General features: G+C 45.1%; 1 protein-coding gene across 2 annotated transcripts in view; it reads right to left on the reverse strand.

Annotated features, from left to right (window-relative positions):
* The window catches only part of FAM76A (family with sequence similarity 76 member A), a 26,098-nt gene extending 19,297 nt beyond the window's left edge, over positions 1–6,801 (reverse strand). For both annotated transcript variants that reach the window (XM_053267247.1, XM_053267246.1), the window contains exons 1-3: positions 6,660–6,801; positions 4,864–4,928; positions 2,309–2,363 (exon numbers count right to left, since the gene is read on the reverse strand). In XM_053267247.1, the coding sequence (XP_053123222.1) occupies positions 2,309–2,363; positions 4,864–4,928; positions 6,660–6,740 (201 nt within the window). In that variant the 5' untranslated portion in view covers positions 6,741–6,801. The remainder of the gene's footprint in view (positions 1–2,308; positions 2,364–4,863; positions 4,929–6,659) is intronic.
* Between the last annotated feature and the right edge of the window lie 4,963 nt (positions 6,802–11,764).

Here is an 11,764-nt window from a genome sequence, read left to right on the forward strand (position 1 = left end):
TTTTCCTCAACCACCCATGTAAAATAATATTAAACCAGAGCTTGGCTGACTACGTCTTATGATAGCTATATTTAAACTATAATCCTGTCTGTCCACCAGTGAGGTCATTCACACAATCAAAAACTGTATTCCACCTAGGTTGGGAGCTGTGTGCTCCCAACTTTTGGTTGTGTGGAAGCAAGGTAGGAGGAAAAGCTGCCCAGCTTTTCCTCATACCTTGCTTCCACACAACCAAAAGTTGGGAGCGCACACAGCTCCCAACCTGAGTGGAATACAGTTTCTGACTGTGTGTGTGAATGACCTCAAAGTGTTTTCAACTGACAAATCAAAAATGGATCACTTGACAATTAGGGCCTAACTCATACACATGTGGACAAATGTGTTGGTACCCCTCCATGAAAAAAGAAGAACCCATAATTGTCTCTGAAATAACTTGAAATTGACAAACGTAATTGGCACCCATCATTGTTTATTCCGCATTTAACAAAAACCAGACTTTGCTTTAGAGTTTTGATGCAACAGAATATTTCAAATAATAACACAAATGAAAATGGCATGGACAAAAATGATGGGACCCGTCACCTAATATTTTGTTGCACAACCTTTAGAGGCAATCACTGCAAACAAGTAATTCCTGTAGCTCTCAATGAGAATTCTGCACCTTTCAACAGGTAGTTTGGCCCACTCTGCCTGAGCAAACTGCTCCAGCTGTGTCAGGTTTGAAGGGTGCCTTCTCCAGACTGCATGTTTCAGTTCTTTCCATAGATGTTCAATAGGATTCAAATCAGGGCTCATAGAAGGCCACTTCAGAATAGTCCAATGTTTAGTTCTTAACCATTCTTGGGTGCTTTTAGTTGTGTGTTTTGGGTCATTATCCTGTTGGAGGATCCATGACCTGAGACTGAGACAGAGCTTTCTGACACCGGGCAGTACGTTTCACTCCAGAATGTCTTGATAGTCTTGAGATTTCATTGTTCCCTGCACAGACTCAAGGCACCCTGTGCCAGACGCAGCAAAGTAGCTCCAAAACATAACTGAGCCTCCTCCATGTTTCACAGTAGGTATGGTGTTCTTTTCTTTGAAAGCTTTGAAAGCTCCAAAAAGCTCAAGTTTTGTCATTAAAAAGCCAGACTGGAATTTGCTAAAATGCATATTGACAAGCCACAATGCTTCTGGGAGAATGTCCTTTAGACAGATGAGATAAAGCTAGAGCTTTTTGGCAAGTCATATCAGCTCTATGTTCACAGACGAAAAAATTAAGCTTTCATTTTTCACTACTTGTTTGTAGTGATTGCCTCTAAAAGTTGTACAATAAAATATTAGGTGAAGGGTCCCATCATTTTTGTCCATGCCATTTTCATTTGTGTTATTATTTGAAATATTCTGTTGCATCTGTTGCAACAGATGTTGCAATATTCTGTTGCAAATATTCTGTTGCAATACAAAGTGTTAGTTATAACCTATAAAGCCCTAAACAGCTTGGGCCCTGGGTATTTAAGAGAACATCTTCTTCGTTATGAACCCCACCACCCATTGAGATCATCAGGAGAGGTCCTTCTGCACTTGTCACTGGCTCGTCTGGTGGCTACTCAGGGACGGGCCTTCTCCGTTGCCGCCCTGAGGCTTTGAAATGCACTCCCTAGTGAAATAAGAGCCTCCCCATCTCTGACAATTTTTAAAAAGTTTTAAAAGACTCACTTGTTCACCCAGGCTTTTAACTGATACTGTTTTATTTTTAATGTTGTTTTAGAATATCGTTTTAAAAATTTTTAATTGTGGTTTTAAATTGTTATATTTCGAATTACTTGTTTTTGTTTCTAACTAATGTTTTAATGTTGTTTTTATCCTCTTGTAAACCACCCAGAGACGTAAGTTTTGGGCATTATAAAAATATGTTAAATAAATAAAATAAATAAAGACTCTAAAGCAAAGTTTGATTTTTGTTAAATGCAGAGTAAACAATGATGGGTGCCAATTACTTTTGTCAGTTTCAAGTTATTTCAGAGATAATTGTGGGTTCTTCTTTTTTTGTGGAGGGGTACCAACACATTTGTCCACGTGTGTATGTGTGAACAATTCCTTTACATGCAGTCTTGCTTAAGAACACTGAAATGCTTGGCTGGATCAGGTTAAAGTCCATCTAGTCTAGCATTCTTGGCATGAATTTCAACAACAAGGAGGTGCAAGGTGGTCCATCAGAAATTGGCCAGTGGACCACTGGTGTACCACAATCTGCCCACCTGTCTCAAACCACTAAATTAGATTAAAATAAATTACAATTTCCAGTGCAGAGAGAGTTGGCACCTACCGTCCCATAAAGTTTCACATTCTGAGCACATTTCTTGCATATCGTGTTGGTTTTGCTAAGAGAAGACAAACAATTGTAAGAAAATGTAATGTGATATGGTCTGCATTTATAGATGAAATAAAACTGAATAGAAGAGATAATTTTCTTTATGACTTTTATGGATTATATACTATTTCTGCTCCACTCTGTATGAATATAACTACAGGATCATTATGTTCAAATTTCTGGCTATACTTTGAATAAATTATAGAAAATAGATGTGACATAAATTTAAAAAAAGAATCTAATACCACCAGACTGAATGCAGGTGGAGGATGTGATTTACATAGGAAGCTGCCTTGAATCAAATCAGACCACTGGTCCATCTAGCTCAGTATTGTTTACGCTGACTGGTGGCAGCTCTCCAAGGTTTCAGGCAAGAGAAGCCAGGGACCTGGGACCTTCAGGGTGCAAGCAGATGCTCTCCCACTGAGCTACAGCCCTATCCCCTAAAGGGAATATCTTACAGCAGATAGCGCTCACATGTAGCCACCCATCCAAATGCAAACCAGGGCAGACCCTGGTTAGCAAAGGAGACAATTCATGCTCGCTCACCTTAAGTGGCACAGCAGGGAAATACTTGACTAACAAGCAAAAGGTTGTCAGTTTGAATCCTCGCTGTTACTATATTGGGCTGCAGCAATATAGGAAGATACTGAAAGGCAACCAAGATGATCAGGGGCCTAGAGCACCTTTCTTATGCAGCAAGGCTACAATACCTGGGACTATTTAGTTTAGAAAAAAGACAACTGCGGGAGACATGATAGAGGTCTATAAAATACTTGACTAACAAGCAAAAGGTTGCCATGCATGGTGTGGAGAAAGTGGATAGAGAGAAATTCTTCTTCCTCTCACATAACACTAGAACCAGGGGTCATCCCATGAAATTGGTTGCCAGGAAATCTAGGAACAACAAACGGAAGTACTTTTTCATACAACGCATAATCCACTTGTGGAATTCTCTGCCACGAGATGTGGTGACAGCCAACAACCTGGATGGCTTTAAGAGGGCTTTGGATAACTTCATGGAGGAGAGGTCTATCATCGACTACTAGCTGGAGGACTAAAGGCCACCTCCAGGCAGGATGCTTCTGAGTACCAGTTGCAGGGGAGTAACAGCAGGAGAGAGGGCATGCCCTCAACTCCTGCTGTGGGCTTCCAGCAGCATCTGGTGTGCCACTGTGTGAAATAGGATACTGGACTAGATGGGCCTTGGGCCTGATCCAGCAGGGTTGTTCTTATGTGGAAACAGCAATCATGTAATTACTCCCCAACCCAGTGCCAAATTTGCAATCCACATCAGCACCTGCGGCCTGGCCACAACTGAACCATGCAACCCACTCATCCAAATGACCAATCCTTGCACATCTATTGCTGCAAAGGAGCTGAATTGCAAGGAAGTGGAGTTTTGTTTTGTTTTTTTAACAACAGCCACACTGCAGCATTGGTAACTTATGAACAGAGGCAAGACTGTGATCCTACAGATGCTTCCTTGGAAGCAAGGTTTATTAGTTTCATCAGAACTGTCATGCTAATTTGCCAGTTAGTGTGAAAATAAAAAAAACAGAACAGAACAGAGCTGCCTAGGACAAATAACAATATCCTCTGAATAAAGGATCATTATACTTAATTCTCTTAGCCAGCCACCAGCCATCCGTGGGGATGTAGCGCAAGGCTATGCGTGCCGGCAAGGGAGGCACTTGATTGGCTGGGTGCCGGTTGGCCTTTGTGAAGCTAATGGCGGCAAGGAGAGGCAGGCAAGGTGGCGGTGGCCCCATTGGGGAGGTGGCGGCGGGGAGCCAGGCGAAGCGATGGCCACGTTGGGGAGGCGGAGGTGGTAGCGGGCCCGGCCGCAGCGGAGAGGTGGCATCGGGCCTGGCTGCAGAGAGGAGAGGCAGGCACGGCCGCGGTGAGGAGAGGCAGGTGAGGTGGCAGCGGCAGGCCCAGCTGTGGTGGGGAGGCGGCAGCAGCGAGGAGGCAGCAGCGGGCCCAGCCGTCAGGGTGAGGAGGCCAGGCCAGAAACCACGGTGGGGGGGAAAAGCGGGTCGGGTGGGCATCAGAGACGCCTAGGGGAAGAGGGCGCAGATGCTCTGTGCTGGGTCTGCTTGTATTTAATAAAGATTTTTAAAAGATTTAATCTTAATAGATAAAATATCCTCTGAATATTTGCTATGGTTAAATTTCTAGGCACCATGGCTCCCTGACGCCTGGGATTTGTCAAGCCCCAAATTAGCAAATTATTCTTGAATATGTTTCTCTGTCCTAACAATAATTCAGAAGTCCTGACTAAGTCACCCAGGCAATGTACCACTCTTATGGTTAAAACAAATGCTTGAGTGTTTTGGACTGTCAACAAGTATTGAAGGCACACAGAAAAACTAAAAAAAAAAGAAGAACAAGAGGCCTTTGTTTGGGAAACATGAATGATGAAACACAGCTGTTGAGGTCATATCTGAAAGAAGATGGCTCTGCCCCCACCACAGACAATCCAGAATTTATAAGGCCCAACCATTTACCTTTCTTGCTGGAATTCCGTTCTACAGTAAGTACATTTAACAATGGGGTGTGCAATACGACACTCCTGAAAGAAAAGACAGACATTTTAAAGTTATAAATATGTCTGGACTCCAATTTAAGGGAAAACATATGCAGAAAAATATTTAGTTGTCGCTAATACACCACTGCTAAAGTTGAGGGGTTAAATATTATACAGCAAGAAGCATCTAACCACAAATAAGAGTCAACATGCAAACAAGATCATAGTGACTCCTAGTTATAATCTAGAAATCTTATCTCCTGTGCAGCTTCCCAAATCACTACTCGCCTTCCAATCTTGTCCTTGGCAAAAACACACCAACCCTGCCCTTTTCACCTTCCAAAGAATCCACCGTCCAAAATCCCAACAATTTAACAATTCCAGTTTAATGAACTCACAATCACCAGCACACACCTCTTTCTTCACAGGCCCTACTTAGAAATTGCTACACAGGCACACACACAGACAACTGAATTCACTCTGGCTGGGCAAAGAATAGATTGAGGGACTCCCTGATCTCTCTTAAGTGGGCTTGAAGACACACAGAGGAATCCAGGGGGCATCTCTGTAATGCCTACCCAGTTTCCAAAGCACCTCCTAGGCATCCTTTCTCACCCATAATCTACAGCTTGACTCTACCCATGTTTACTACATCCAACAGGGCTTACATCCAAGGAAGTGTGCACAAGACAACAGCCTTTGGGAAGACCTAGATTTGAACCACCACATTGCCACAAAGATCACTGGGTGACCCTGGGCCAGTTGTATTTTCAGTCCATCCCTACCTCACAGGGTTTTTGTAATGCCAGCGTGTTGTAATGCCAGCATGGTGTAGTGGCTAGCGTGCTGGACTAGGACTGGGGAGACCCGAGTTCAAATCCCCCATTCAGCCATGGGACTAGCTGGGGGACTCTGGGCCAGTCACTTCTCTCTCAGCCTAACCTACTTCACAGGGTTGTTGTGAGGAGAAACCTAAGTATGTAGTACTAAGTATGTAGTACTCTGGGCTCCTTAGAGGAAGAGCGGGATATAAAATAAATAATAATAATAATAATAATAATAAATAAAAAAGAATAATAATAATAATGATATAAAATGTAGTCATGATAATAATGATAAAATGGGGTACACCCCTCACCCAATGTATGCCACCCTGAACTTTTTGGAAGGAGAATTGCATATACATTCGACTTTATATAAATAGCTTTCTCTAGAGATGCAGGATGTACAATTTTCCATGGAAAATGTCCCCATACTTAATTTTTCCATGAACATTTTTCCTTTTCTAACATTTCTGCATAGCTACTTTAAAAACTTCAGCGAAACAGAGGGAAATTAATATGGTGGTGTTTGTTTTCACTGTATAAATAGGTCAAATAACATGCCAACTCAGATCACAATCTATTTAGACCATCAGAAACATCTGTACAGTAATTTTTCAGGGTGGGGTGGAAATTGTACACAAATGAGGGAGTTTGCATGGGGAAATTAAGATCTCCAGAAACCCCAGGTCTCTGGTTTGCCCCAAGAGATCAGAACACTTGACCTACAATATCACCTCAGTCAACTATACACCAACCCTGCAAGGTAGGTCTCTCCCACTCCTATCGTAACAGGGCTGGGGAGGGAGGGAGATGGCCCGACTAAGGTCACCTCAGGAAACGCGGTGGGGGCCGGGGTCTTCTAGCTCACAGCCCCCTCTCTTCACCACGGGGCCTCCCCTACCCACGCTCGCGTCCTCCCCCCGCCCCGGCCACGCCCATGCCCGGCCCTGACCTTGCAGAGCTGCTGGCCCTGACTGAGCGCCTCGAAGGGGAAGCGCTGGTGGCACTTGGTGCAAGCATAAAGCGCCGCCATCCCGCCGCCCTCACTGACAGGCGCTGCCCTAGTCCAACCCGTCGTAGAGGCTCCGCCCTCCTCCCGCCTCCTCGCCCAACTCCGACGCGGCCATTGGCTCAGGGCGACGCCACTCACCGGCGCGAGGGCAGGCCCTCCGGCCGTACCTGGAGGCTCATTGATTCTCCCGAGACGTCACTCAAAAGCTTAGGGCGGGGCGGGTTGCGTGTTGTGGGAAGAAGCAGGAGCGGGGGAGAGGGAGGAAGGGAGGGAAGGTGCTGACGTCACGGGGAGTGCCTCCGTCCGGGGTTGCGCAAGGAAGGTGGTGCGGGGAGACCGTCCTCCACTACATAGAAGTAGAGGAAAAGAGTAGATCGACGCACAGCGCTAACTTCCGGTAACCATGAAGGGTTGCTGCCACTCGTTTGCCTGATGCAGCACAGCGATGCTATCGAATAGAGTCTGTACCCTCCCGGACCATGTTAGACGATGGTGCAATGCGGGGTGCGTTATGCTTTGGCCGGCTAACCAAGAAAGTTCAAATCCTTGTTCAGGCGTCCTTAAGCTTGCTGGATAGTTTGGCTAGCTGCAACCTCGCAGAGCCGTTGTGGGAGCAAAGTGGAGGGGTTGGGGGATCATGTGTGCCGCGGCTCCGCTCCTGGCAAAGTAGGGCGAAAGTGGGCTAGTAAATAAAATATGATGAAAAGCCATCATATTTCATTTACTAGCCCACTTTCACCCTAATATATATGGCTTTCCATCATATTTCATTTACTAGCCCACTTTCACCCTATATATATGGCTTTCCATCATATTTCATCTACTAGCCCACTTTCACCCTACATATATGGCTTTCCATCATATTTCATTTACTAGCCCACTTTCACCCTACTTTGCCAGGAGCGGAGCCACGGCACACATGATCCCCCAACCCCTCCACTTTGCTCCCACAACAGCTCTGTGAGGTTGCACACACACATACACACACACTTTTTTGTTGTTTTTATTTTAAACAGAGTTTGTTTTGTTTCTTTCTACGCTCTGTTTTATTGTTGTGTTGTTTTAATTTTTATATTACGCTTCCTGTTGTGAGCCTTCCGGAGGAGTATGGTATGGTGCTGGAGGAGAGGGATGTAAATATTTTAAATACATAGAATAAATATTTGCACTGTAAATGTTTGTGAAAACCCCATAGAGATAGGAAAGGAGTCCATAATCTGAAGATGGAAACGCCTGGTTTCTTTTGCCTTTCTTTTGCACTCCCCGCCCCACATGCCAGGTCAGAAGAAAGAACTGCCCACAAAAGGCAATTCAGGGGTCCTAGATCTTGGGAACCCAGCTTCTGTTGGACTGCAACTCCCATCATCCCTAGCCACAACGGCCTTTGACATTGTGGTGGAGGATGACGGAGCTGCAGTTCAACAGCAACTGGGGACTTGCTGGTCTACGACCGAAATAAAGTTTTACAAGCAACTGGGGACCCAAAATCTAGAACCCCTGGCTTAGCTTGGACATAGTGTTTAGCTAGCATCTTTTACTGCCCCTGTCCATGTGCCTTTAGCAGCAGCCTCACATGCAGAAATGTAGTAAATGCAGTTTTTCCTGGCATAAAGATAAGCACATCACACAGGACACTATTGAGCTGTGGAACGATGATACACAGCCAGTCAATTCAAAGTATGTTTTTTTAAAAAACTGCCAACTCATCTTCTGAAAGCAGAAAATTTCAACACTGAAAACAGCTGCAGGAGCAAAAAAAAAGTGGGTCAACCCCACATAGGATTGGTCAGGTTAGGAAAAAATTGTAATTCGGCACACAGCGTTAACTTCTGGTAAACAGGAAGAGTTGCTGCCAGTAGTTTGCCAGGTGCACAGCAATGTTATTGAACAGAGCCTGCTAACTGAGCAACAAGACACCTTTTAAAGTGGTGATTCTCTATATTTAGCAGGGGGAGAGCAACTGGCCCTATCCAACCCCAGCACAGCATCCCTCCAGTGGCTGTTGCTGGTAACTGCCTTATGTTTCTTTTTAGATTGTGAGCCCTTTGGAGACAGGGGCCCCTCTTATTTATGTACTATTTTTCTATGTAGTCTGCTTTGAGAACTTTGGTTGAAGAGCAGTATTTGTTATAGTAGTAGTAGTATAAATCCTTTTTAAAAGACCAAGTAAAGTTGACAAGAAAATTGCTTGATTTACTCTTATAAAGCAATTTAGTATTTGGCTATTGCACCTTTTGCATATGATTTTGTCAAAGCAACAGTGAACTAGGACTGGGGAGGCCTGAGTTAAAACTCCTATTCAGTCATGAAAACTGGGTGACTCTGAGCCAGTCACTTGGCCTAACCTTGTTTTTCACAGGGTTGTCGTGAGGATAAACATAACCATGTACACTATTCTGGACTCCTCTTTGGAGGAAGAGTGAGATATTCATGTGAAAACAAATAAGCAAACGGTCTCTGAAAGAGTGGAGCTCCTGTTTTCTTGTGGGAAAGTTTCCCCAAAAGTTTCAACTACTAATTCTTACAGATCAAACCACTGTTCAAGGTACATTTGCAGGCAGGGATGTGCACACACCAAGGTTAATGCACTGGTTTCGTGCCACCAGGCAGAGGCACTCTTACCCCTGGACTTTGGGGCTGAAGTCCAGGGCCTCAACACCCCCAGGGGGCCCTCAAAGCCTCTTTAGTCTGTCCTGGGTGGTGTAGTTTGTGCCATCAATAACCTTCGTGTTAAAAAATGATGCTTAACTTGCAACAGGGGGATGGGGGTGGGTGGGCTCCAAAGGCCTTTAGGTCTAGGCTCCAAAATTACCTAGGTGCGCCTCTGCCGGTGGGGAGAAGTGAGTAGGATCTTTTAAAACAGAGGAGAGCAGGTCCTTACCTGTTCTCTGCCACTGCATGCAGCTTCCTGCTGTGACTGCGTTTCCCCCAATAATCCGCTTCCATCTGCATATGTGTGGCTGCCATTTGCTTGGTCAGCATGGTGCTCCACAACTTTGGGCCTCCAACTGTTGTTGGACTACAAATTCCATCATCTCCAGCCACAGTGACTAATACTAAGGGATGCTGGGAGTTGTAGTCCAACATCTGCAAGAGGGTTGAAGTTGAGCAGCCCTGCATTGGATGATATACAACAGGGCTGCACATCTTTGGCCCGCTGGCTACTGTTGGACTATAACTCCCATCTTCCCCAACCACAGTGGGCAATAGTCAGGGATCATGGGGCTTGTAGTCCAGCTGGATGGCCAACATTCTGCAGCCCTGGTCTACAAGGTCAGCTCTTTGATACTATTATTCTGTTTTGCAGGAGCTGAAAGCAAGTCACATAACATATACATTATCATCCAACCTCTGCCCTACATCCTGCTCATTTCCTAGCCAATATGATGCTGGAACATCAATATTATGACTACGAGATGAGATCTAGACGAGTCACCTTCATCCCCATTCTCCTTCATTCCACTGTCTGACCTTGGGGCCAGGAACACTTCTGTACACAGCAGCCTCTTCTGTTTAGAGTACAGCTGTATTTATTGCATTTTCCAGATCTGAGCAGTGTATGCACTAAAATGCAAAGTCCTCTTTGGTTTTAGAATGTTGCAGAAATTCTGTCCCTTTACTGTTGTTTCTCCCAGACTGACTGAGCAGCACAGCAGCAGAAACAGAGGCTGATACTAGGCTAGTTCTCAGAAATAGGGCAAGAGGAGTAAGTAAGTTTATTGATAGGGTTGCAAAGCAGCACTCAAGAGAGATCATAATAATTGACAAAAGGAAAATAAAAAGGTATATATGCATATAAGTTGCATCACTTACTCATCCCTGTTGTAATGGAGGCTGCAGATAAGAAACTTGTCTAATCTGTCTTTAGGTATTGCCTCTCTTTGCAAGAGGAAGAGGGGAGTTTAGATTTCATTCCAAGGCGGAAATGATCTTTGATGCCAGACACTTGCAGTAGCTAGTCCTGGGAGTCTGCTTAGCTGGGCACCGCTCATAGAGAGTGTGAAGCTAATCCCCTTTTCGATTTGTGGGGCTTGTAGTCAAATCTAGGGGTGACCAGTCCACTGCCAACTAAATGACTTCTCCCCATGTATGCAGTGCAGTTCCTGAGCATAGCAAAAGTGCAGTCTCCAATCCTGGAGATGCAGTTGCAACCAGGGAGGCTTCAGGGAGCGGGCAGAATAAATTCAGCTGGTAACAATACACTTGCTTTTCCTTAGGAAATTTCCTATCCTATCACCGTGTGCTGCGGCCCAGATGACAGCATTAGAAGCTGCTGTCTGGATTGGCTCTGAAAAATGGACTGGGGTGGGGGGGCAGGGGAGTATTTCTCAGCTCCGAGGAGAAAACTTCAAGTAGCTTTGCCCAAGCAAAGCAGTGTCCTGAATGCAGAGCAAAATGTGAACAGCCCGTGCAGAATCTGGTACAAAGGGCCAGCTTCTTATCAGGCTGTGTTATCGTTTCAAAGAGAGCATGTTGACATAAGGAAGAGAAGAACAGATTTCCTTCAACCTTGGAACAGACACCAGTTGGCTGTGGAGCAAGAGGAACAAGAAACAATGACATGAATGAAATTCTGTATTAAACTTTATCCTCGTCGTACTCTTTAAGAAGCTGAAGATTCCTACTGGATCAGAGCAGATGTCCATCTAGTCCAGGGGTGCACAACTTCCCACCCTCCAGCTCTTGTTGGACTACAACTCCCATCACCCCCAGCCACAATGGCCAATTATCTGGGATGATGGGAGTTGTAGTCCAACAGCTGGAGGGCTGAAGTTGTACAGCCCTGATCTAACCCAACATCCTCTTCCCAACAATGGTCAACCAAATGTCTCCAGGAAGTCCACAAGCAAGGGAGGAAGGCTTGTTTGGTCTATGACAAATGGTAAAAGGAGGCACCCCTTTCCCAATGCATAAAGGGGTGAATCAGCTGCAAAAGATGGGGGTTTAAATTCTGGGCTTTGGCAGTTGACATACTCCTTTATGGGAGGAGTGCACCTCCCTGTTGCATTATCGGGCGATTCAGCTCCAAGCATGTGGAGGTGACA

This window comes from Hemicordylus capensis, chromosome 7 (genome assembly GCF_027244095.1).
Source record: "Hemicordylus capensis ecotype Gifberg chromosome 7, rHemCap1.1.pri, whole genome shotgun sequence".
NCBI classification, from domain to species: Eukaryota; Metazoa; Chordata; class Lepidosauria; order Squamata; family Cordylidae; genus Hemicordylus; species Hemicordylus capensis.